The sequence below is a fragment of the Nannospalax galili genome, unplaced genomic scaffold (genome assembly GCF_000622305.1).
Source record: "Nannospalax galili isolate Female #2095 unplaced genomic scaffold, S.galili_v1.0 scaffold336, whole genome shotgun sequence".
NCBI classification, from domain to species: domain Eukaryota; kingdom Metazoa; phylum Chordata; class Mammalia; order Rodentia; family Spalacidae; genus Nannospalax; species Nannospalax galili.
In genome coordinates, this window is record NW_008343385.1 from 4,215,277 (window position 1) to 4,242,625 (window position 27,349).

General features: G+C 42.5%; 1 protein-coding gene across 2 annotated transcripts; it reads left to right on the top strand.

Annotated features, from left to right (window-relative positions):
• The first annotated feature begins 254 nt into the window (after positions 1 to 254).
• Positions 255 to 26,946, top strand: Ccdc198 (coiled-coil domain containing 198). 2 transcript variants are annotated; one of them, XM_008839518.2, is made up of 7 exons: positions 255 to 298; positions 408 to 635; positions 3,466 to 3,548; positions 13,277 to 13,363; positions 14,701 to 14,802; positions 16,563 to 16,722; positions 26,055 to 26,946. In XM_008839518.2, the coding sequence occupies exons 2-7, from the start codon at positions 413 to 415 to the stop codon at positions 26,285 to 26,287; spliced, it is 888 nt and encodes a 295-aa protein (XP_008837740.1). In that variant the 5' UTR covers positions 255 to 298; positions 408 to 412; the 3' UTR covers positions 26,288 to 26,946. The 2 variants fall into 2 exon arrangements, with proteins under 2 accessions (XP_008837740.1, XP_029422555.1); XM_029566695.1 differs by lacking the exons at positions 255 to 298; positions 408 to 635 and having other exon boundaries at positions 3,527 to 3,595.
• The last annotated feature ends 403 nt before the right edge of the window (positions 26,947 to 27,349 follow it).

Here is a 27,349-nt window from a genome sequence, read left to right on the forward strand (position 1 = left end):
CTGAGATGAAAGGGTCAAGTTTAGACCTTCTCTGGAGCTCTGCATCTCTGTTGATGGTCTTCTTGGTCTTAGATAATTTGCTTAATGATTAATAGAAGTTTCTATTCCTACCACTGACTTTTACAGAAACTAGCACAACCAAGTCAATGTTTAACTGCATTCTTTAGTTCTGGAATGGCAAAGTAGAAGTTGAAGGGAATTCTCCATGGAAACCAGCCTCCCAGGAAGGGGCCAGAGAGGTTAGTGTGTGGGGACAGACCTGGAAAGATGTCACGAAGGAAACAACTGCTTTGGTAAGGTGAGGTAAAATTCTTAAAATTTTAATTCTGAAACCTCTTAATTACGTCAAGCTATATTAAAGCCACTCCCAAACCCCTCCTTCATGGTTTTCCTCTGAATATCTTCAGGGGAAATGGGCTTGGGCCGCTCCAAGGCTCACCCTCGGGTGATCAAAGTTGCACCTTTACAAAACCAAGAAGCAGAGACTCCCTCAGCTGGCCCTGTGTTCTTTGCATTGACTGGGAACCTGGAAGAAAAGAGCTCATATTCATTCAGAAGACTGCAGGACCAGAATCGAGTTCTGGAAGGGCAACTGCCACCTCTGCGAGAAACCTGGCATGGAAGACATCCTGCAGGTACACGAAAGCCAAACACGAGATGTGTTTGTCTATGCTCAGGAGAACTCTTGAAAGATTTACCGACTGTCTCCATGAGCTCTGAAAGTCTAGATTATTGTCATGTAAGAGAATATTTTTGAGTGAGGACTGAATGTCAACTAAATATTTTCTGGTATATTAGAATGGTTATCAGTTCTGTATAAAGGACTTTTCATCCTTAATGAGAAGGAAATACTCAGCTGGTTTCAGCTTAGACTGCAGTGATGTCAACACTTATTCTTACTTTCATGCCTAATTTCATGTCTAAAATTATAGAGCCAAAGATGTGACAAACAGTGGTAACTGTGATTCGGTTAGGTTCTAAATTTAAGTCACTATCTCAAGTGCAGTTTAATGCATCCGGCTTTGTGGTTTTGAGAGTAGCACTTTAGGAATAAATATCACTAATATAAATTTTTTTTAAGAATTTTATTTATTATTTTTATTTTATGTGTATGAGTGTATTGCCTGCATGTATATGAGTGCACCAGTGTCGTGCAATGCCACAGAGGTCAGAAGAGGGCTTAGGATTCCCCTGGAACTGGAGTTAAGGACGGTTTGTAGCCACCATGTGGGTGCTGGGAATTGAACCCGGGTCTTCTGCAAGAGTAGTCAGTGCTCTTAACCGCTGAGCCATCTCTCCAGCCCCACTAATATAAATTTTGAAACCACCCCAAACAGAGTTGATTTACTGCAGGACAGAGAGTAGAGGAGTTACCTTCCTGAACTCTGTATTCTTTACGGTCATCACAGAAGTAAGAGAAGTTGTTCTTGAATACTTTTCATGACATGTAAAATGATTTGTGGTGACCACAGAATAATTAACATTCTAACTTGGGAAAAGTAATGAATATATACATATGTCATATGATAGATATATCATATGTATAGCTATGATGTGGTACATCTGTCACTTTTCTCCTCCTCACATTCCGGGTCAGTGCATGAGGGGTTCTCCTTCCTGGATGACTTGGTCAGAATGCTTTGTGTTTCTTTAGGGTCCTACCAGGTCCTTAGCCAGAGTGATTTTCATGGCTATTTTCTATAGAACTAAGACATTGAGTAGTTTTGCATTTAAAAAAAACTTTTTAAAATGCTCTTCAATATGAATGGGAATTTTTCTCTTAATGGTACCAAAAGATTCTTTTTTTTAATCTACGATTCCTATCCAAAGTTTTAAGATTTTGGTAACTGGATGGTAAAAGCTAATTTGCACACTTTAGAGTCCCAACTCAAAAACTGTTTTTAAAAGACAAAAGTCATACTAATTACAAATAATAAGGGGTGGTAAACATTTGGTATAAAGTACCACTTCTAACCAGAGTATTCTGGATGCTGGGGTTTTTTTAATATTTTTAGAAATTGTGTGTGTGTGTGTGTGTATAGATATGTGTGTATTGGTGTATGTGTCTTTGTGCATGTCTGTGTGTATCTGTGCACATATGAGTGTATGTGTCTAATGAGCTAGAAGAGGGCATCAGATTCCCTGGAGTGGGAGTTACAGGTAGTTTTTAGCTGCCCATCATGTGTGCTGGGAACCGAACTCAAGTCCTCTGCAAGAGTAGTATGTGCTCCTCACTGATAAGCTATCTCTCTAGCCCCCTGAATGCTGCCTTTAAAGAGCCCATATTCTGACCTTAACCTCCCAAACACCATATCACATGACATTAGGCAAGATACTTCATCAGTTTTGTTGGCCTATAATCAGGAGAAAAACAAATGTCTGGAGCAGCCTTTGCCATTCAGGGGAATCCAACTAAAAGATGGGTTGCTATCACTCAATCATATCATAAAAGTGAAGAGTAGTTAAGTTCCTGGGGAAAAAAATGACTAAAACTATTTACATTTTTAAATACAATGTGGTGGTGATATTTCTGTCCCATTGAGTGTGCTAATATCATCTGAAAGAAAGTAAAGGCATAGTTTCCATTCTACCAAAAGTTGGAGATAGCAAGGTCTTTACAGTAGCCATTCAAATGTTTTGAGGATGAAGACACATAATTACTTAGAATTTTTTTTGAATTTAAAGTGCAAAGTGTGAGTATAGGCTAGTCTATACAACAATCTAAAAATCAGAATGTGTCCAGATTGATCAAAGAGGCCAAGGACTTCATGCAGTTTGATCATTGCAACAGTCCCAAGAGCCCCCCGTTAATCAAGCGAGACCTAGAATTCATAATGCATGTGTTAATCTGATTCCCAGCACAGTATCTCTATAGCCCTGATTTGTTTTATCAGGAAAGAATATGTTGGATCGTAGTGGCAACTTAGGGGACTGTGTCCTGTAAATTATCTATTTTCTCTGAAAATATCGTTAATTTTCATTTCTTAATGTATATTTGTCTGATTTCTTGTATTTGAGGGGAGGAGATTTCATGGCATTCAACTAATGGGCTAGAGATGTAGCTCTGTGGTAGCTTGCCTAGTACATGTGAGGCCCTGGGTCTGATCCCCAGGACAGAATTTAAAAGTCATAAGATGAGTCAGTAAGTTTCTTTACTCCAGGCTAAATTTTGTGTTTGAATAATATGTATAGCAATACATACCTAATTCTGCAGATGCTCTTTTAAATATCAACCTGGAGAGGAAAGGAGGAGGGCAGAAGGCAGACTAAAATGTTACTGCACTCACCTGGGCACCCTGCTTTGTGTGTCCATAGTTATCATGTGGGTGACACATGTATAAGTGAAAGATGTTTTCACAACTGTGTGGATGAAGTCTACTAACCAATAATCAGCACTGCTGCCTACTTTAACAGTAAATTGATTTTAATGGTTGTCCCCCCCCGACCCCCACCCAATCCTTCAAGTATCCAGGGCCTTGTATTTTGACATCCCGCTGAAACATGAAGAAACAAGTATCATCAAAAGGCACCCACCCCGAAGAATTCAAGTAAGATGAATCTTAAATCCTTCATAAGGAATTTCTTGGCTTTAATGGTAATACCCCTTTCCATCTATAAGAATATTGAATAAGTTGTTAATGAAAATGCTGTTAAATGTTGATGCTGCAAAGACCAATCTGTTAGAATTTCCTTTAGCAATGAATGAGTCACTTTTAAGGCCTATGACCAAAAGAAGTACGTTAGGAAGAACATATGTATAGGGATTTAAAGGACCTGAATCTAGCACCAATTAATGGAGTGACTATGGGAAATCACTTATAACATCAACTACCACTACTATTCAAGTCAAACACTCCACACCAAGCAACTTGATCTATGTCACTCAGGTAATCCTTTAGCTCCACATAAAAAAGGAAGTCTCATCTTTGTCTCTATGTATGGTTCTGTGTTCTATATATGGTTCAGAAAGTGGGAAATGTGCCCAAAGACACACAGGGCATAACTATCTGCCAGGCCTCCAATGCTCAGCCATCAGTGTAAGCCATCTATGCCCCCCTTCACCTGTGCCTTTAATCACCCTAGATATTATAATTACTGGTTGTTGAAACTGATAACACTGGATCCCAAGGGAACAAAGAGTTTTTAATGCATTTGCCTTGATAGAAATTTCATGGAGACCTAGCTATACATTCTAATATGTCTCACCCTAGGAAGGGAAAGAGATCAGAGTGAGTCCTTGGAAATAAGCATAAGCTAATAGCAGGTGGGGGCTCACTGTGAGCAGGACCTACCTCTGACACTTGAGAAAGGGAATGACAGCCAAACTCCACCTGCTTCAGGATTCACCCAGTTGTCTGGACCAGTTCCAGGGGTAGTGAAGCTCATTTGTTGAGGATTATTTCTGGTTCACTTGGTTCATGTTTACTTGTCTTCTCTAGAAGCTCAAATTTATTATTTGAAGTGATGATAACCTTTAGCTCCAAAAGAGCATTTCTTCTAAATATATCAGGAAACTCAAAATATTGTTTAGTTCAAGAAAAATAAAGGGTAAAAATAATAAATTAATGTCTAATTTAAAAATTTTGAGACTACCTCTGGCTAAACTGAGCAATTCTAAAGCTTGCTTTATTCCTAAGCCAAACACTTTCTTTCAAAGTAGTCTTTAATATATGACCCTATGACAGCCTTACAGACTCAAACAGAAAAAATTACTGTTTCCACAGAAATATATTTGTGTAGGACTCTCTAGTCCACAGAGTAACTTTAATATTTGGCAACCCTAAATAACTGAAGGTTAAGCTTTGACTCCTCCAATAATCAACCAAGTTCAAAAAGAGAGCTTTGATATTTCAGAGTCCATAATACCAAATAAATGAAGACTCAAGGCACACCATTTGAGTGTAGACTATGTTTTGTTTAATCTTATACTTCCAGCTACTAACAGTATACACCACACAAAAGTGTACAAGTGAATGAATGAAAGAAAACTCTCTCTGCTGAAGGGAAACACTCACAGTATACAAAATGATCAATGTGCTTAACTATAAAGACAATGGGAGCATTTCGTTGAACCCAAAAACTGAGAACCACCTGGACTTAGCAAAGCTCAGAAAGGAACTCCACACATCTCACCTAAGTTCTCCATACATCTGTTTTCATCTCTCCAAAGATCAGCTTTCTCTGCTCCTCAGGGCCACTTGATGAGTTTGTATCTTTTATGTCCGGTCACATGGGCAGACTAGCCTGATCATGGCTAAGATTCCAAATTCCTGGGGGAAAGATCTTATTGGCTCAGCGTTGTTCATGATTCCAACTCTGAGCCAATGAGCAATGCGCAAAACACATGCTGGTGCTACAGAAATGTGGGCAGAGGAGTCACCCTGCAGGTTCTGGAGGCAGCTCCCAGAGGAAAAGGAAATCACCAGGAACTTGGCAGACGCTCCGAAAGATATCATCTGTAATTATCTTCACAAATGAGGCTCAGCACATTTTCTACCACAAATGGGTTTTTGAGAGAATAATAAATGCTGGGTTCCCATGACATGCTAATTAATAGCCTGATCTCTGCCAAAGAAAATTCTAAAAGCATTTTTAATTATTAAACCAAACCTAATTGCATCTTAAATAATTTGAGTTGCGTATTTGGTGCCCTCCACTTCCTGAACATTTACTCCTCCAATAGAGAACAGGTCACGAACTAAAGGTCCTCATCCTGAAGGTCAGGAGTTGAACCCTTCTGCCAGCAAGCTCTGAATCAAATGTACTTGCACCGTGGAGAAGAGTTGATCAGCAGTGCCCCTCTGGCCTGATCACCTTCTCATCCAACCATCCAGACTAAATGGGAACACACACACACACACACACACACACACACACACACACACACACACACACACAGAAAAAATTTTTTCTTCACACCCAGTGTGGGTCACACACACACACAATGTGGACCCAGGTGATCTGCTTGGATAACTCCCTGATTTCCAACGGTCTGTCCACAGGTGTCCCTATGAGGCCCACCCTGCACGGCTTATTGAACATTGCAACCCCCATCCCAGCTGTCCTGACTCCCTCAGCTGTGCTCTATCTTGCCATTTCCCTCACTGCACACCAGTTTCCATCAAACATATCAAATACTTGATATGTTTCAAAAAATGAGAAGTCTGAAGTGCTCCCAAACCCAATTTTACCTGAGCACTGACATAATGCCAAGAGAAAAATTCCACACCTGACCATATATGATGGTTTGCAGCCAAAAGTTGTTTCACTGAAAATATTGTATAAAATAACCTTCAGGCTATGTGCATAGTAAATATATGAAACAAATAAATTTTGTGTTTAGACTTGGGTCCCATCCCCAAGACACCTCATTATATGTATATGCAAATATTCCAAAATCAAAACTAAAACCCCACAAATGAAACACTACTGGTCCCAAATATTCAAGTAAAGGATATTCACCCTGTATAATATATGCAATAGGATTTTGACCAAAATCCCCAAAGAATATAGGCAGCATATTAACAATTCAGGGAATTTTACTTTGTAATTACCCACGCACAGTACTTTGGTTAAGGAAACTGCCAAAGATATTGCAGCTGAGGGGTAACTACCTCTAAGCCGAAGGAAACTGAGAGATTTCTAGAGCCTGGAAGGAGAAAGTTGGGTAGAGGAAGCAGCTTTGAGAGTAGGAGTGGCCTTCCATTGAGGGACACAGTCACCCCCATACCACCTTGCGAGGAGTAGATACCTGATCTTGTTTCCTTTCCCTCTCTCTGTGGCTGCACCCAGTGGGCCACCAGAGGCAGGGAAACTGCTGCATCACGACAGGCAGAGAACAGGGTGGAAAGTGGGTGAGCGGATCTGGAGAAATGGGGGGAAGACACTGGCACTACCATTCAATTGCAGATATTTACTCTTTGGTGCTAAGGCTTCTTGGTGTTGAGCGTTGTATTTTACTGATTTGTCTCCATTAGAACAATCATATGGTGTATACACACACACACACACACACACACACACACACACACACATATACAAAAAAAAATCACACGGATTTCCTTTTCCCTAGGTGATACAATGTAGATTTTATGATGCCGAACCATGTTTGCATTTCTGGCACAGATCCTACTTGGTCATGGGACACATATCTAAGTACATGGCTGAGGTGGATTTTCTAAGGCTTTGTGTATCTGATTTAATAAGTGAGTGGGTCTATAATTTTCCAATATAGTTTTATAGCAGCTTTCCCATCAAGATCGAATTAGTCTTATGAAATGAATTGATTACTCATCCCTCTTTTCTAAAACATTGTAACAGAGGGCTTAACTATTCTGTTTGATAAAATAGACTCTTGGACTTTTAAGGAAAGAGAAATTTTCCTACTAGCTTCATTTCCTTGTAGTTCTGAGTTGATTTAGGTATCTTGTTCTTAGGGTTTCTCAGAAATTATCCATTTATCAAATCTTTTGAATTTATTGTTACAAAGTCTTATCTTCTTCATACTCAACCTTTTGCTAATGTTTGTGAAACAAATTTTCCAGTTACATTTTGAAGCAACTTGTGTGTGTGTGTGTGTGTGTGTGTAGGCTAGAGGATTATGTTAGATGCCTTCCTTAATTACTCTCTCTTTACTGAGGAGGGGTCTCTCCCTGAATTTAGAGCTCATCAGTTCAGCTAGTATAGATAGCCAGTTTGCCCCCAGGGATCCCCTGTTTCCACCTCCCAAGTACTAGGACTACAGGTAGGAGGCCACTACACCTGCCCTACTTTTACATGGGCTCTGGTGATCTGAACATCAGTCCTCACACTGTATGGCAAGCATTTTACCTACTAAGCCATCTCTCCAGCTCCAGATACCTTGTTTTCAGTGCTGAGAATTGAACCCATGGTCTGTTACATGCTAAGAACACACTTACCACTCAGTTATACCCCCAGCCCTCCAGTTCTTTCATAATTAATATAGTGCTAGAGAACTCAGTCCTGATTTCAAGCTGGGAGCCTGGCTCTGCTATGGAGCATTTTTTGATCCCCTTTATCTAATACAAATAACTCACAGCCATCATGGGCCCTAAGTGCCTTATGGATCAGCTCCCCACAAATATTTGCATTTCTATTCTGTTTTCTGATCTAGGGGAATATTTATCTTGTACTAAAGCCAAATCACATCATGTTGATTTTCTGTTTTGTTTTTCATTGCTAGCTGTTTGGAGCAAAGAGTGTTATTGAAACACAACTTCATTACAATGATTTGATCAGAAATTCTTCTTTGGCCTTATGCTGCCTTAATGATTTATCAATATAAAGCTGTAATAAGTAACTTTCTCTAATTCCCAGAACTTGAAAAGACCAATTCTCAAGTCTTGGTGCCAGACAGATTTTACATTTTCTTTGGGTTGCTCTGACCCATCTTTCCTTCCTTGCTAAGAGACAGAAATAACACTCTCCAGTTAGTGTTCATCACCAAGTTCAGAGACTTGTAGTCCATGGTTGATCTATACTTGATTCCTGATTCCTCTGGAAAACATTACAAATGATTATACCAATCATTTGCTTTGTTTGAAAAGCAAAATACTCCAGAAATCATCAGACAAACAAGACGTTTCCTTACGTTAGAAGGAGTCACGCCACCACTTTTCTAGTGACTCCTTCCAGGGTTCTCCCTCCACGGACAAGAAGAATCAAGCATCTTAGTTACGTGGCATGGAGAGGGACAAGCGTGTGAACCAGAATCCTGAGGCAACCTCAACTGGCTGGCTTGTTTAGATGAAGTCCATTTTCTCAACCGTTTTTCCTGCTCTGCTTCTCAGGCCAAATGCCACGAGTCTTTAGTTGCCATATCAGTTGCTGCCATCTAGTGGCTTTGTCGAGACAGCGCACTCCTTTTAAGACCAGAAAGTAGCCCACAGATTGCTTGACAATCCCTACCATTTAGCTTTTATCAGAAAGGTGAATTTAAGTAGAAAAAATGAAAATAGAAGAAAGAGGTATGTGGTTATCAAACTCATATTATCAAAGCATAAACTTGGTCCTAAGAGTTTATGGATAATTGTTTTAAATGATTCGAACATCTTGGCATCTTTGTATTGTTTTTGTAATGCACATTTTCATACATACAAATCCTCTACAGTCTATTTTGATGTAGCTCCTTTATTCACTTGAGGCAACGTGGGGTCACTTGAGATTCCATGCAAAGAAATTATCAGAGTCCCTGGGAGAGTACTGATAAATGTCTCCTCCCAGGACACACCCTAAACCTGGGGGATCTCTGTCTCTGGTGAATTACCTAGAGGTTTTGTTTTGCAATTCCAGGGCATACTGATGATAAAGAATTTGGAGGAGCAATCAACGAAGGGACGAGCATGGGTTTGAGACTGGACACCCCTAAGCTTGAATCCTAGTGATGCCACTTTGTAGTTGTGAAAATTTAGACAAGTCATGAACCTTTCTAGAATGGGGATCCTCATAAGTACACACAGGGTCACCTGAGAATTACATGTGATGGTATGTTTGTACCTACACATAGTATGGAGCAGAGCAGTGGTTGCAAAGTCATCCAAACCTAACCACGAACACAGGAATATTGAAGACTCATCCACACACAGGAGATACAAACACTTCCTTGTTCTTTCATCTAATCCCCACCCTCAGCCATTATAGATTCTTCCTTCCACAGATGTCTGGAGGGTTCCCTCCCCCTGGGTCTCTCTTCTTTGGTTCGTCCTTCCAGAATTCCAACACAGTCAACTGCTGTCTCCTAAACCAGCATCTTCATGCTCTGAAAAGTTTAGAGCCAGGGGAACAAACAAGTTTCTCTTACTGTTTGATCATTTCTCATGACTCCTTTGCTAGATTAGATTACAGGACCATTCCTCATATAAATTGTGCCTCCCAGTTGCCAGTGATTACTACTGAGGAGTCTGAGGAAGCTTCTCTGGTGGGAATGGGACAGAAAGCTAGTTCCTGCCATGAACACAGACTGCCAGGCACATCTCTCACATAAAGAGGATGTAAAGATACTAACTTTCTCTGTCTCCAAATCCTTTGCTCCCTTTCTTCCTTCTCATTCAACTTTGAGCTCTCCCCAGAATAGGTCATGTCTGGTACCAGGGATCAGGAAACGTCTGTATAGAAAATAGTGGGAGGTCCTGATCACACTTGCTATTGAAAGTGTTGGGCTGGGTGTGGTGGCACACACCTTTAATACTTAGGAGGCAGAGGCAGGCGGATCTTTGTGAGTTTGAAGCCAGCGTGGTCTACGTAGTGAGTTCCAGGACAGCTGGGGCTACAGGGAGACCCTGTCTCAAAAAGACAAAAAAAAAAAAGAAAGTGTTAGATACTGGGCATCTAGTTTCCATGGGTCCTCTGAGTTTGCATCCTGGTCACACAATCCAACAAGCACATTCCAAAAGAAGTTACCATTTGTCCTCGGCGTTGGCCTAAAGGGGAGCTGTACTCTCATGGCTGACTGCACCCAATGCCCTCCTGGGTTCCCTCCTTCCAGAATCATCATTTCTCTGTTTCCTTGGCCAACGCATCTCCATTATGCAACCTCTCAGTACTGGAGCTCCTGAAGTCTGCCATCGTTGTCTCTGCTCTTCCCCCTCATACTCTACTCGGGGACGATGCCAAAAAAGTTCATTTCCAACACAGACTTTTTCTCTAAGCCCCGCAAAGGTGTCTCCAAGTCAACTGTCCCTAACCAAATTTGTATCATCCCTCTGAAACCGAAACCACATCACCCTCTAAGAGTCTTACCTCACTAGGTAACACCATTCAAATATTCATTGCATCGAGGGTGCCATTTGGAGACTTCGACTTTCCCGCTACCAACCACGGCAAATCTTTGGTCAAGCTTAAATATTTGTGGAGCTATCAGTTTTCCTCCATTAACCCCCGTCCATCATCTTCGTCCTCTGACTGCTTTTCTCACACCCATAATTTCTCCTTTCTAACCCAGTTTCTTCATTGCAATTAGAGGGATTATTTTTAAAAAGCAAAGATAATCAAGTAATGACTGTTTTGCTTCATGCACATCAGTGGCTTCCCACTGCTCTTAAGAAGCCCAGCTGACATTTTAGAGTGGCCTCTGAACCCTGCCCAGCTAGCCCCGATTAGCCTCCCAGTGAGCAGTTCTTGCCTCCCTCTGAACCCAGGTGGCCTTCTTCAAAAAACTATGAGGGAGAATGTGTTCCTGCCTCTTCCCTGGTTTCTGGCAGCTTTGGGGCAGTCTCCAGCATTCCTTGGCTTATAGGAGCATCACCCCATCTCTGCTTTCATTGTCACATGGTGTCCTCCCTATAGCTATATCCAAATTTCTCCCTTTTCATAAGAAAACTGTCATATTATATGAAGGGCCCACCCTAGTTTACTATGACCTCATCTTCACTAATTGCAGTTGCAATTAACGTCTTTCCACACAAGATCACATTCTGAGGGATGTGGGATAAGGACGTCAAATATGAAAGGTGGTTAAATACACAATCCAACAAGCACCATCCCCATTAATTTCCAATGGTGCGTCTCTGAGTTTTATAATGTCATAATCCTGCCCTGCACATTTTTTCTTCAATGTATTAATTGCAGTGGGTAATTATAGATCAAAAATCATACCAGCAAGAGTCTCCATGTTGCCTGTAGGTTATAGGCTCTGTCAGGAATGGTGTCCATTTTTGCTGATCATTGCATGCATCCCCATGCCTAGTTGTATTAGTTACTTTGTTGTTGCTATGACAAAACAGCATGGCCAAGGGAACTTATAGAAGGAAGAATTTATTTGAACTTACAGTTCCAGAGTGATTACAGTCCATCATGGCAGAGAAGCGTTGGTGGCAGGAGGTGGCCAGAGCAGAAAGAGGAGCCACCCACATCTTGACACAGGCACAGGGAGCAGAGAGAGAGAGGCTAGAAAATCTTGCAAGGCTTTAATATTCTCAAAGCCTGCCCCCAGTGGTGGGCTTCCTCCAGCATGGCCATACCTCCTAAAGGTTCCATGACCCTCCCCAAACTGTGCCACAAACTGATGACTAAGTGTCCAAATGCTAGGAGCCCATGGGAAACATTTTCATTCAAACCACCACACCCAACATGGAACAGTGATTTAGTAAACGCTTACTGGGTAAATCAATAAACCCTATAGGCCACTCCTCTCACATCAGTTCGAGGAGACCAGCTTGCTAGTCCCACGTCGGCTAGGTTCTCAGTGCTCAGGTAGTGGAGCAAAGAGTCTTCTGAGGTAGGAAAGACTGGACAAGCAGCTAGGGAGATACTTAGTAGGTAAAGTGCTTGCTATGCAAGTATGAGGACCAGGGTTTGGATCCCCAACACCCATGTAAGAAGCTAAAAAGCCTGGTGTGGTGACACACAGGTGTGATGATGCACATCTGTAACTCTTGGGGGGGGGGGGACATTCTAGAAGCAGAGGCTGGCAGAGATCTGCGAGATTGAGGCCTGGGCTATATATCAAGTTCCAAGCAGTTCAAAATAAATTGATGATAGATAGATGATAGATAGATAGAATAGATAATAGATAGATAGATAGATAGATAGATAATAAAAATAGTAAGATAGAGATCTTCAGAAGAAGACATCCAAAAATCAACCTCTAGTCTCTACGTGTACACGCACAATCTAGTACACCTGCACATATATGTATGCCATACACACACACACACACACACACACACACACACACTCATAGAACAATGAAGGAAATAGCGGGCAAGCTTGGCCATGAACACAAACTCCTACCCTGTTTTAGTGAACCTTCTAAGCTCCAACGTCTGGACCATTTGTAGGCACTTTTCAGTTTCAAGTGTGTTTCCTCACCAGTGATGACCACTGAGGAGTCTGAGGGAGCTTCTCTGGAGACCTTCGAAAGAGGTCACTTCCCTAAGCACTGGGACAGCTCAGCTGGGTGGCTAACAGATAGGTAAAATAAGGTAGTTCTCTGGTGCCTCTTTCATCTCTAATGGTCTAAGACCCCAGCGCTTTGATAACTTTGAACATGGTCCCTCAGGGCAGAGAGAAAAGGTCTCTTAACTCCCTAAGAGTCTAACAACTCACTGAACTCACTGGCACCAGTGTGACAAGACAGTGAAGAACCCAGATATGTCAAAAAGCCTTTTGCGCTGTGATGCTGCGGGACTCACCTTCCCGGTGCGCCCAGGACCGCGCGCTGCTTCTGTAGTGCTCAGATAGTTTAAAGTCTCTGCTTTTGTGTTTTATCGGCTCATGGCATGACGAATGCTGAATGCTCTAAATGTTGGACTTCCAGAAGCTTGAACCCATTGACCTGCCACAAGTAATTACCTCTGAGAGACTACTGAGCCAGCAAGAAGCCAGAACAACGCACAAAGCGAAGGTGAGCTGCAGCAGCGGCTGGCGGGGGTGGTGAGCTCGGGGAAGAGCGTGGGATTCCGGCTCCGTGTTTTTCATGTTCTCCCCTCACACAAGAGCTCAAAGACAAATCAGAGAGGTCGGTCCTTGGCAGGTAGAAGGTTTAAAGCTCTGTGCTGGCCGGTGCCTGTCTCTAACTGACAACTGCTCTCGACTCTCAGGTGAGCTCTGGGCTGTGTCTGTTTTGTGGAGAAAACAAGGCCATGTAGATGGGAGGTGGGGGGGGGGGATGAATTTAACATAGAAACCAATGATTCTAGAAGTTCTCAAATTTGCGGAAAAATTCCAGTACAGCCCTTCCTTCCCCTCACTCTCCCTGAGTTTAAAACGCTCTCCCTTCTCGGTTTGCAGAAGGATCTTATCTACACATTGTCCCTGACTTCTGTGTTACAACCTCATCAAAATGTAATCCTAAGAGAGCTCTTCTGTCCTGCTAGACTCTTGTAATGAATTTGTGAAAGTGGTTAGGTAGGGTCACTTATTTGCAAACCCTTTCCTGCTTCACTCTGGAGCCTTTCAGACAGTGCTATGTGGCCGGCTGCCCAGCTTAGGAAGAGACACCCCAATAGTCTAGGTCATTCATATCCTGCTGACAATGGGGACAGGCTCTCCCTAAGCTTCTACATCAGCGGACATGAGCATTGTCCACAGGGCAGCACAAAAGATCAACTCACCGCTTTCACTTCCAGGCAATGGAGGTGAGAAATGGAGATACATGTACCCCTGCTTGCCCTCAAGAACCACCCTCCCCGCGCCACTGAGGTTCATGACAGACCCAGGGAAGGCGACCAGAGTCACAGTCACTTCCAGTCCTTCCCCGATTGCGGTGCGTCCCAAGACCCACAATCACATATGAACATATACTGTAGAGAAACAGGCTCCACTGAACCACTCGGGGGCTTGCCTCTCGTTTCTCAGGCCAACCAGCCAGTGGCAGAAGAGGTGAGGGAGAGAAAGGAAGGTCTCAGCAAACCAGACCACATTTCTGAAATATCTGTTGCTGGGGGAAGTAATACATTGTTAAAACAAGATTATCAAAATGAAATTGTCAAAACCTTTGCATTCCAGGTTTGCAGAACTCTACACCTTTCAAATGACATTAGATGCACGGCAGAATGCCACTTCGTTCACTGACAGTGATTCAAAGGACTTGTCAGGGACACACAGTAGCCCACCTTGATCCTCGCAGGAGGATCTGTGGATTATGATGGATTGAAATCTCCTTCCAAGAAGGATTTTAGGCTGTGAATTGCATAAGACGGTAACAGTTACCTCCATACTAATGAATCTATCATCTCTCAGCAGGAATTGGAGAAGAAAATGCAGATTCCAATGTATACTCCTGGGAAAAGACAATATTTGCATAAGATGCAAATGCTGGAAATAAACCGTAAAAGACAAGAGGTAAATATGAAAAGAGTTTCCTTACCAACTTTGCATCTCATCATCACTGCCCTGGCCTGTCCAATCTGGACTAGCACCAGAACAAGAGAGTCAACCACTGAGCTGGGAGAATCAGAAAGATCTGCCACCAGCCCTGTGGAGTCTTTTCTGTTTTCAGTCTTTCCAAGATAAAGATAGGCCTCAAGTGTCTCTTTAAATTTTTGTTTTACATTTATTTATTTACTTATTTATTTATTGTGTGGGGGTAGAGGTGAGAGAGATCCTTATGTACCACAACACATGTCTAGAAGTCAGAAGACAACTTGTAGAAGTTCTTACCTTCCACCATGCGGGTTCTGGAAATTGAACTCAGATCACCAGGCTTGGCAGCAAGCTCCCTTACCCACTGAACTACTCGTTAGCCCGTCATCTGCCCTTTTTAAAAACATGTTGCTCCTCTGACATTCTGGCTCTAGCCACAGAATGGGGTAGATAATATTTATTTCTTGATTTAGTAAGAGAGGAAGGGAAGTCAGTCTTTATTCTGGTACCCAGGCCTCTCCTTATAATCCATGCCATAAAATATTAACAAGAATACCTTATCACTGCACTTAGGAGAGTGTACAGGAGGACTGCCTCAAGTTCTAAGCCAGCCTGGGCTACATAGTGAGTTATAGGACAGCCCAAGTTACAGAATGAAATCCTGTTCTAAAGGAAGAAAATGAAAGGTGCTGGAGAGTTGGCTCAGTGGTTGGACCTGGGTTCAGTTCCCAGTATCCACATGGCATTGTACAACACAGATACACTTACATACGTGCAGGCAATATACTCATACACTTAAAATAAAAGTAATAAAATATTTTAAAAAAATAAAGAGCTGGGCATGGTGGTACACACCTTTAATCCCAGCACTCAAGAGGTAGAGGCAGGCAGAGCTCTGAGATTGAGGCTAGCCTGGTCTACATAGTGAGTTCCAGGTCAGCTGAGGTTACGGAGAGACCCTGTTTCAAAAAGACCAAAAAAAAGGGATAGGAAAAAAGGAAGGAAGGAAGGAAGGAAGGAAGGAAGGAAGGAAGGAAGGAAGGAAGGAAGGAAGGGAGGGAAGAAAAAGAAAAATATATATTGCTCATAGCCCTGGAGACTGGAAAATCTAAAATCGAGGTGCTGTTGTCTAGTGAGACTTGTTGCTGTGTCATAACATTGCAGGGGAGATCACAGGTGACAGTGTGGTTGAAAGTAAGAGAGCCAACCAGCCTGTTTCAGGGAGAACTCCGGTGATGATAGCTTTACTCTATCCTGAGGGTGGAGTCCTCACCACCTGAACCTCTTTCAACAGCCCACAAACAAATTAGTATAAGAATTGGGGAATTAAGTTTCCAACATACAAATGTGGGAGGACAGACTGGAACCATAGAGGACTTCGGGTAACAAATCCTTTTACCAGTAATACTATGCAGCTGTCACAACCTAACCCCCACATCCCGAGGAACAGACTAGTTTCTGTCCTCTGCAACTTGCAAATGCCTCGCTTACAGAGAAATGCCTCTATAAGCATCCTCATTTTAGTTGAGCCATGCCTTTAGGGAGTCATGAACACACTTACCTTTCTCCTAACAAGCCCAAGAATAAAGTCCTCATACTTGTAAGAGGGACAAGAGCACTGCGTGGTAGTCAGGGACTACAGGTCTGAGCAGGCCTCACTTGCAGTGTGACTGAGGTGCTGGTCTGCTCTGCTGAAGACAACTTCTGGGAAAACACTATTTACAGCTGATCATTTTCAGGCCCAAATGGAGTTGAGGAAAAGTCTTCACCAGGAAGCAAGGATTAATATGCAAAAACTGAAGGACCAGAGAGGCAAGAACATCCTTCAACACATGCCCAGAAGTGTCGGCTGTGACATGCTAACCACACTGCCTGATGAAACGGTCAACAGAGGCCTGGGTGAGCTGTGTGGCTTCCTTCCTTAGTAAAATATTTCAAGCATTGTTTTGTTTTGATTGGGGATTTGATGGCTTTGGTTTGGGGGGTGGTTTTGTTTTGTTTTTAAGGCAGGTCTGCAGTAGCTTAGACTGGCCTCTGATTCACTATGGAACTAGGGATGACCCTGAACTTCTGATCCTCCTGCCTCCATCTCTCAGGTGCTGGACTGCACCACCACATCTGGGTTATGCAGTACTGGGATTGAACAGAGGCCTTTGTACATACCAGACAAGAACTCTATCAACTGAGCTATCCTCAGCCCCCTGATTTTGGGGGGATTTGTTTTGTTTTTTGAGATAAATTCTCACTATATAGCCCAGATTAGCCTGGAATTCAAGATCCTCCTACCTCAACCTCCCGAACATTGGGACGCACGCATTCTTTAAACTTGACCAGACCAACTTCCAGGATGAGCATGGGGGAGAGAGGGAGAAGATGGCAGATCTTCAAGGGGGAGATTTGAATCTCAGAATGCAGTGGTATGCATGCATGCATTTTGTATAGCTGGGAAGAAAACACAAAAGCTTAAGCTCTGCAAGAGAGGCATCTTTCTTCCTGTGGGTTTAGCATGCATTGCATACATTCCTGAAATCCCAAGAGGACAGGCTGATCTTCCCATTAGGGAGACTGAGGCTTCTGGACATATATGAAGTTGCCTGCATTCACATGGCATGCATGTGTTAGCTCCTTGGGTGCCATGTGAAAACATGTCCCTTGTGGTACCTTTCACTCTGCAGGTCAACCCACCTGGGCACCCCATAGTGTCTACAATGAATCTGTCCTCTGCAAATTGCAAACGCCTCACTTAACAGAGAAATGTCTCTATAAGCATCCTCATTTTAGTTGACCCATGCCTTTAGGGAGTCATGAACACACTTACTTTTCTCCTAACAAGTCCAAGAATAAAGTCCTCATACTTGTAAGAGGGACAAGAACACTGCGTGGTAGTCAGGAACTACAGGTCTGAGCAGGCCTCCGGCACCATGTCCTCCCTCATACCTGGCTCCTGCTATACCCACTATCTCCATAGGGGAGACACCCCATATCCTATATCACTCAGACCAACCTCCTGGGGTCCTCTTCAGCCTTTCCTCTCCCTCTCCTGTGGTCACAGAGTCCTACTGATATCTCTGTTGTTGCAAAAGAACATAGCTCTCACCTCAAAAAGAGTAACTGATAGTCTACCCTAAAGCCAAATACAAGCAATATGGGTAGGAAACCCAGATTCAGGTTGTCACAAATAGTCTGGTCTGGTGTGATAACAGTTTCATGAGGTTTTTACAGTATAGAACAGAGAAATCATAAATGAAGGTACTTTTTAAATGCATTAGTGGAAACAGGAAGGCAGGTTACAGTAAAGTAGGGAAATCACTGTTACAGTTCTCAGATATTATCTGATACATTTTTAGTTTTTGTGTTGGTGGAAGCTAGGGGCCTGTTTGTACAGTTCCAAAAGTTTCACTTAATAGTACAAGTATGTTAGACAACACAGAGGTGGGCAATAAATGGCAATTTGGGACTATGACAGTCCAAGTAATTAGGCTCTAGACTTGAACCATTCCAACTCTCTACAATCATTAAATTTTTTTTTAATTTATTATTTTTATCTTATGTGTATGAGTGTATTGCCTGTATGTGTGTAAGTGTACCTGTGTCATGCAATGCCCTCAGAGGACAGAAGAGGCCATCGGATCCCCTGGAACTGGAGTTATGGACAGTTATTAGGTGCCATGTGGATGCTGGGTTTTGAACCTGGGTCTGCTGCAAGAACAACCAATGTTCTTAACCGCTGAGCCATCTCTCCAGTCCCTACAATCACTAAAGTTTTAATCAGTCAATCAACCACATAGAATGTTAAACCCAGGCATGGCTTTTCGCCCCCTCCTGGAAAGTTCAGTTAACATGCCCAGTGCTGAAATCTGCCCTTTCTTTTCAGTTCTGAACTATGCTGCCAAAGGTCAGGCCCACAATCTGTCACTCCAGGGTTCTTCTCGAGCCACCTGACTCCTCCCTGTAGGTGTCTGGTCTCTACTCTCCTCAAACTTCTGTGGCTGTGGTCTCAGGCCAGCAGTAGCAGCACACCTGCAAACTCCACTGGGCCCCAGCAAGAGTGTTTGAATAGGAAACTGGAGGGGTAAGGCCTGACCATCTGGGTTTAGCGGCCTTCTAGATACTCCTGATATCTGAACTTGAAGCATCTCTCTTTACTGTGCTTGGTGATCAAAGCATTGCATGAAGCCAATCAGCACTGGTATCCGGTGGGCAGGTGCTAGAAGTGAAGTATTTCAAGCCCCAAACAGACCTGCTCAATCAAACCCTTCCCTAGGATTCCCTGGGTGATTCCCATGCACACTACAGTTCTTTTGGTTTTTTTAACTCAGGGTTTCAGGCAAGCCTCAAACTCACTATGTAGCTGAGAATAATCTTAAACTTCTGATCTTCCTGTCTCTACCTTCCGGGTGCTAGGATCACAGTAGTGAACCACCATACCCAGATTAGATGTTTGTTTGAACCCAGGGCTTTGTGCATGCTAGCCAGAACCTACCAGCTGAGCTATAGCCCTGGCCCCACAGGCTGATGTTCTAGAAACTCTGCAGCAATTCAAAGTCATCATAGAAAAGGCAAATCTGACCATATCACATTCCTGTTTAGAAAGCAGTCACTTTCTTAACTGAGGCCTTGAAGGTCTAGCTCCTGGTCAACGTCCTGCCGTCATCTCCTACTGCTCCCACAGCCAGGCCCATCCTTCAGCCTTGAATCATCTGGGCTCTCCAGCAAACTCCCACCTCCATAGCCTCTATGCTAAGTAAGCTGCCCACGATCAGAGTGCCTTTAAGTTTTCCCTGTGTGAATTCCCTAAGACAGAGCTGTACATATCCTAACTGTTCACACACAGAGGTTGCTATGCTGGGGGTGAATCCCCATATTAACAGGGCTGACCACAGCTGGAGCTGCAGCATGGGGACACCTCTGGAGTATTGTGCTCTAAGAGACCAAACTACCTGCTAAAAGAGATGCTGCCCCAGCTCCAAAGAACAAGACGCTTAATCAATAAGTTAATTAAATAAAAGGCTGAATTAATTGAAAGTCAACCTGGGATATCCACTTAACCTATGCCCCAGTCTCAGACTGGATAGGCTTTGTTGTCACGTAAACAACTTTTACAACTGAAAAAAATATTGGCAAAATAACTTTAAAAAGGGCGCCAGCTGGGGCTGGAAAGATGACTCAGTGGTTAAGAGCACTGGCTGTTCTTGCAAAGAACCTGGGTTCAGTTCCCAGCACCCACAAGGCGGCTAACAACCATCCTTAAATCCAGTTCCAGAGGGTCCAGTGCCCTCTTCTGACCTCTGCAGGCATTTCATGATACAGGTGCACTTACATATATGAAGGCAATACACTAATACACACAAAATAAAAATAATAAAATATTTAAAAAGGAGGCCTCAGCTAAAGTCAGGCATTCGGGGTCATCACTTGAGAACAGGGCTAAAAATCTAACATTGGCAAAGGCTTTGGAAGATGTGCCAGGTTTGCAGGAACTTCGGAGAGACTGCAGAAAAGGAGACCAACTGCTTGCCTGAGGCTTTTTAGAGAGGCTAAGCTCACACCAGCAACCTAGCCCTTGGGATGTTGAGAAAGGAGGATCACCATAAGCTCCCTGGACTGCATAGTGAGTTCCAGGCCAATCTGGGCTACAGCGTACGAATCTATCACAAAAACAAAATTCTGAATGTGGTGACAGGTACCTTTAATCCAGCACTCATGAGGCAGAGGCAGACAGATCCCTATCAGTTCAAGACTATGTAGCATATAGTAAGAAGTTTCCTTTGTCTTGAGATATGAAAAAGATAGGGCTTTCTCTGAGATCTATGTCCTCTCTGGCCTCTGTGTTTGGCTGAGCCTACAGTGCCACCCACGAGCTCCCTCCCGTTGAGAGGGCTTTAAGTCCAGTTAGATAGCTGTTGATTGGCCCCCCAGATGACAGTGCCACTACTGCACCAATAGAGGTAGTTTGCCGTGCTGGTCATTATGGTTATTAGGCTTTAGGACTGGATTGGACCATTGATTGTTTTTCTCCCTTGGTAGTTTGCATATCTTCATCTACCATTATGATAGCCAAACTTCAATTAGGAGGCTTCCAGGTTAGTTCCTGCTCCATTGTTTCAAGTCCTGAACCCTAAGTATGTCCTGTCCTCAACAGTAGGGTTTTATCTACTAGTTCTGGGAGATAACCAAGAGGTTTGATAATATCCTTTGTTATTTTTGGAGCCTCCTGGACCACCTTCACCAACCACTCAAAGGGAGGCCTCTTCTGTCTGGCACTGTGTTCCCCTACAAGCAGCTCCCAGGTATATCTATGCACTAATGTTCAGACACTATGTGTATTTCTCATGGGGTTTCGAGGGCATCACTTTTCCTTCTAGGTTTCCTAGGTCCCCCCAAGATTCATTCATCTCTACTCTTTTTTTCTCCCATCTGGCCTCCCTCCCCTCTCCCTCCTAATCACAATGCCCCCATTATCCCTACCCTACCCTCAATACCACCCAATTCCCCCCAATCCTTGCTCTCCTGACTACCCTCCATCCCCCAAAACCATGGCCCCTTGCATGTCCCTCCCTCCTCTCCTCCCCATCAAATATTCCCACTCCACCCTCCCACGGCCTGGTAACATCTGATCCCTACTGTCCCCCTTTCAAGGTTCTTTCTTTTCCTTTACCTCCATGTATCCTTTCCCTTTTCCTGGCTCCTGGTGTTACATCAGAATTTAGAATACTACTTTTTAAAAGTTCTCCAAGTGATTTTGAAGATTTGCTGACCTTCAATGAACTCAACTTTGGAACACTCAGCACACGTTTTATGAATCCTTTCCTTCATAATGATTGTGTGTGTGTGTGTGTGTGTGTGTGTGTGTGTGTGTGTGTGTATGTGTGAATAGACATGAAAAAATGAGTCTAGAGTGAGATAAAAATTCTAATTGTTCTCATTAAAATGCGATCACAATTAATTAGGATCCTGTGGAGGGAGATGTCTGCAGGCAACACACCTTGTGCTGGAGTTGCTGGACAGGGAAGCAAATTGCCTTTCTTGTTGCTGTAACATTAGAACTGACAAAAGCTATCAAGGAAGGAAGAATTTATTTTGGTTCACAGTTCTAGGATGTAGTCTGGCACGGCAGGAAAAGTGTGGTGGCAGGAGTGACAGTCTGATCACATTATAGCTGCACTCAGTAAGCAGAAAGAGCTGAATACTGGCCTTCAGCTGGCTTTCTCAGGGAACTCAGCTTAATGGATGTAGCGGCCCATATTCAGGGCATGTCTTCCCTCTTCAGTTAAACTTCTAGAAGCATCCTTATAGACATACCCAGAGGTCTGTCTCCTAGGTGATTCCTAATCCAGTCATGTTGATAATAAAAATTACCACAAGAAGTAAAGCTAGCACAAACATTTTTTTGATGGTGGATAGATTATAATTCATATAAAGCTTGCATTCTGCTCTGTGCTTTGATTCTTACTGTACAACCCTGTAAAGGTTAAAATATAGGATACTTGGGATAATGGACAGAGTTAGGCTTCAGAAAGCACTTCTAAACATTTTACATGCATTATTGAATCCTTCCTTTATGAACTGCGTAAGGTCAGGATTATCACCACCTCTCTTTCAGAGATGAGACCAGATCCAGAGAGGTTAAGTCCAGGCTCAAGGTCACAGTCAGACAGTGAGAAATGAAACGGCTCTGGGATGTAGGCTCAGGATGCCTCACTCTAGAGCCTATCCTCCTGACTGTACTTGGCAGATGATCTAGCAATGGCTCCTTACATATCCCAGAGAACCTCTTTTCTTGCTCTCTCTGCCTTCTAAAAGCGGTTCACTTTGCTTTCCTCTGCAAGTGGAATGCAGACCTGAGCATCCTGATAGCTGGGGTCTGGCAATTCTTCTTCTACACCATTATCCACTGGTTCAATGGTACATCCACCCTTTCTTATTTCCCTTTTGGAAGATGGGAGGAGAGTTTTAGCTCTCCAGCTTTGTTTTCTGTTGCCTCTTTAAAATGTAATCGAACCTTTTAAATATTTTTTATATATTCACATGATAAATTACACATATAATCTTGTATGTTTGTATGTATAACATACATGAAGTGAGCATCACACTTTTTGGTGTACAATTCTGAGTTTTAACGTGTTGATGTGGCTCTTGACTTGAATACAGAAAGAAAAGCACCAGAATTGGACCAAAGTCTTTCACTGAGCCCCAGCAGTGTGTTCTCTCTATGAGAGCAGGCACAGATATCTTCCTGATCCTAGAACAGAGTCTGACACAACATCCACTCAGCCACATAGTTTTCTACATAGTTTTATTTTATTTTATTTTATTTTATTTTATTGATCTTTTTGAGACAGAGTCTCCCTGTAGCCCCAGCTGTCCTGGAACTCACTATGTAGACCAGGCTGGCCTTGAACTCACAGAGATCTGTCTGCCTCTGCCTCCCGAGTGCTGGGATTAAAGGCATGCACCACCACGCCTGGCACATAGTCTTATTTTATAAAGAGAATATAGATAAATTTATTACTGCCTGCCTTTCTGCATCTGTAAAATGGGAATAAATATTGTCAGTCCATGTAGGGCTCATGTAAAAGTTAATCTTGTGTGCATAAGAGCATATAAAAGGGAGATAGCTCAGTAGGTAAAGTGTTTTTTTTGCCCCATGAGTTTAAGGATCTGAGTTTGAATCTCTAGCACCCATCTCTAGCACCAAGCTGGGCATAATAGTGTGCACTTGTAATCCTGGTACTAGAAAGGTAGAAAGGGGGATTCTTGGGGCTTGCTGACAAGCCAGTCTAGCCAAACCAATAAGCTCCAGGTTCAGTGAGAGACCTTGTCTCAACAAATAAGGTGGAGAGAAATTGAGAAAGACACTTGATGTCAACCTCTAGCCTCCACATTCATCCATTCACACATGTGTGCATAAACATGTATCATACACACACATACACACACACTATAAGGTTCATAGGAATACACAGGAACATGGGCTTCATGGCAGGAAAGACATGGTGTCAGGAGCAGGAGGTAGACAGTCACATTTAATCCAGAGTCAGGAAGCAGATAACAGTGAATACTTATGCTCAGCTCACTTTCTTTTTTTAATTTGGTCCAAAACCCCAGTTTATGGAACGGTACCACCCACATTTAGGGTGAATCTTCCCATCTTAATTAACCTAAGCTAGATAATCCCTCAGGAGCATTCCCCTCAAAATTGTCTCTTTGGTACTTCTAGACTCTGTCAAGTTGACAATCAATACTCATATCTTATATTAAAACAATTTTACCTTTCAGACAGAAGTTACCCTAAATCCATCGTTTGAATGTCACCTTCAAATTTTAATCTTACCTGCCCACCAATGCTATTTTTCTATAAAATATCTACTTTAAAATATATATATATATATATATATGGTTTTGGGAGCTGGAGAGATGGCTCAGTGGCTAACAACACTGGTTGTTCTTGCAGAAGACCCAGGTTCAAATCCCAGCACCCATATGGCAGCTAACAACTGTCTGTAGTTCCAGTCCCAGGAGACCCGAGAGCCTCTTCTGACCTCCACAGGCATTGCCCGACACAGGTGTACTTATCTGTATGCAGGCAATACACGCAAACACATAAAATTAAAAAAATAAAATGTTTTTTAAGTAAAAAAATAGTTTTGTCCGTGAACTATTGTGATGATATAATTTTGTATGGTAGTGCTGTCTTTCTGAAACACATATTGCAAAATGCACAACTTCCAACATTTGTCATGCTTTCTGATCCCTGAGCCATCTAAATCATTATTTCCCCCACACGCGGCAGCATCTGGTGCCTCTCCACCCTCCCCCAAATAAAGTTAATTCTGGATTTTTGTATACTCGCTTCTACTCTGCTCATCCAAAACTCATTTAGGTTTCTAAAGGTTGTGTTGGGTTGTTATTTTTATTATTTTTAAGTCTATAAATCATAGACCATTAAACATCTTATAAAAATTTAGTATATCTAGCTCAGATAGTCCCAAACTTTAATGCTATAAAACAGAATTCTGCATATAGCTACTAGTGACAAGGACTGATTTTCAAGGATAAAACTGAGCATGTGAATTTTGCCTCCCCTACTAACTTTAGACTGGAATGATTATAGCACCAAGAATGTTGTGGGACTTAAGTTATCGTTAATATTGTATTAGATCCCACCCCTAATAGACATTACCTTCCCATTTCAAAGCTCTACATCTACTCAGATGTTCTAGAAAATTCCTGTTCTCAGTCTACGTGATGCCTCTGGCAGTTCTTGTTCATTAGCAGAACAGACATGACCTAAATGTTTAAGCTCTGATGAATGATTTCCCAGGTCCTAGGTGCTATTAACTCCCACATCCCAAAGTTCTCCAATTGTTCATTGGTTCATTCTATTTATTCTTTTTTCAAATGAGAAAACGTATAGAAATGCAGTTTGGGACTTTATTTTTCTACTTTCATTTATTTTTTTTTTGTTTAGTTTTGTTTTGAGACAGGTCTCATATATTCCAGACTGGACTTGAACTCCATATGTAGCAAGTGATGACCTTGAATTCCTAGTCCTCCTGCCTCTACCACCTTATGCTAGGATTACAGGCATTCACCAACACCCCCATTTTTTTCACAGTCCTAGGAATCAAACCCAGGGCTCTGTGCATGCTAAGCAAGCATTCTCCCAACTGATCTATATTCCCATAATTTTTAAATGTTTCAGCTGTGAGCAATATTGTGGTGAAATTCTGTGGATGAGTTGGGATGATAGGTTTACCACACGAGTCTTCTCACTTTCAGGGCCTTAAAAACGTTTTAAATAACAACTAAAATTTTTTTCAGTACTTACAGAGATACTAGTTGGTATGTGTGAGTATGCTTGTGTCTGTGTCTGAGTGTCTGTATATATTAACCTCAAATAGATTATTCTGTGATCATAAAAGCCTAAGAAATTTAGGGCTAGAGAGATGGCTCAGCAGTTAAGAGCAGCACTTGGTGGTGGTGTAGAGGACCCAGGTTCAGTTCCCAGTACCCATATGGCAGATCACAACTGTTTGTAACTCCAGTTCCAGGAGATCAGTGCTCCCTTCTGGCCTCTGAGGATACCAGTCATGCACATGATATACTTGCATACATGTGGGCAAAATATTTATACATTTAAAAAACAGAAAATTTTAAAATCATTTGTAAAAAAAATTTTTTTAATCATTCTTAAGGAAAAATCAAAAGAACTTTTGCTCTTTTTGTAGGACATTCACAGGATGAAGATTTCTTGGAATACCACACACAGAATGACCACTATCCCCGAAAAATTGGCAAAATGGAAACATGGCTCCGAGAACAAGAAGCCCAAGGACAGCTTCTCTGGGATAGCTCTAGCTCTGATTCAGATGAGCTTGAGAAAGAGAAGAGACCACGAGCACTGGTGAGAACCAGGACAGAGAGAATCCCACTTTATGATGAGTTCTTTGACAGAGAATAGGAATGCTATACTCTGTCTCAGATAGCAAGAGCACTGAAAGCTTTGCTTTTCCATCAAAACCCTTCATGTTTGCATATGAACTGCTCTAAGGGAAACAGTTCACTTCAGTTCATAGAAAGGATGTCAACTGGAGTCTTTTGGTTAACAGATTTATCATTTGTGGTCTAAAACTACCTGTGTTAAAGCTGAAGGGCTGAAACAAAGACCGTCTTCTTCTCTCACTTTTCTGTGGGTGGCTGGGCTCAGCAAGGTGGGTCTTTTGCTGGCATCTTAGTTCTCTCAATAGCTCATGTAGTTTGAAATCAGACAGCAGTTAAGACTGCAGCCACACACAGGTGTACCTAGGACACTTGGACATCTGAAATTTATACACTCTTCATCCAGTCTCAGTCTCTTTAGACTGTGAAACAAGGTAGGAAAATTTCCTTCAAATCAGTCCAAGGCTTCTAACAGCAAATATCCCAGCAGAAGGAAACAGAAACAGCAAGTTTCCAATCATTGAACCTACCCTATACCACTTCCACTACATCCTGTTCGTTAGTACAAGTTATAGGCCAAATACTAGCCAGTGGAAAGAGTCCACATAGTCAGGCGTGGTAGGCCACACCTTTAATCTCAGCACTTGGGAGGCAGAGGCAGGCAGATCTCTGTGAGTTCAAGGTCAGCCTGGTCTACATAGTGAGCTCCAAAGCTGGGGCTACACACAGTCCACACAAAGGCATGGGCACCAAGTGTCCATCTTGGAGACTTGTCACCACATGCTTTAAAAAGTTTGGCACTGTTAGAGGAGTGGAGATACTGGACAGCCTTTTCTGGTTCCTGATTTCAATGGGAATGCTTCCAGTTTTTCTCCATTTAGAATGATGTTGGCTATGGGTTTGTTATATATGGCTTTAGTTATGTTGAGACATGTTCCCTCCAGGCCAGTTCCCTCTAGGACCTTGACCATAAATGCATGTTGAATTTTGTCAAAGGCCTTATCTGCATCTATTGGGATGACCATGTGGTTCTTGTCTTTGAGCCCATTTTATGATGTTTATTGACTTACATATATTGAACCAT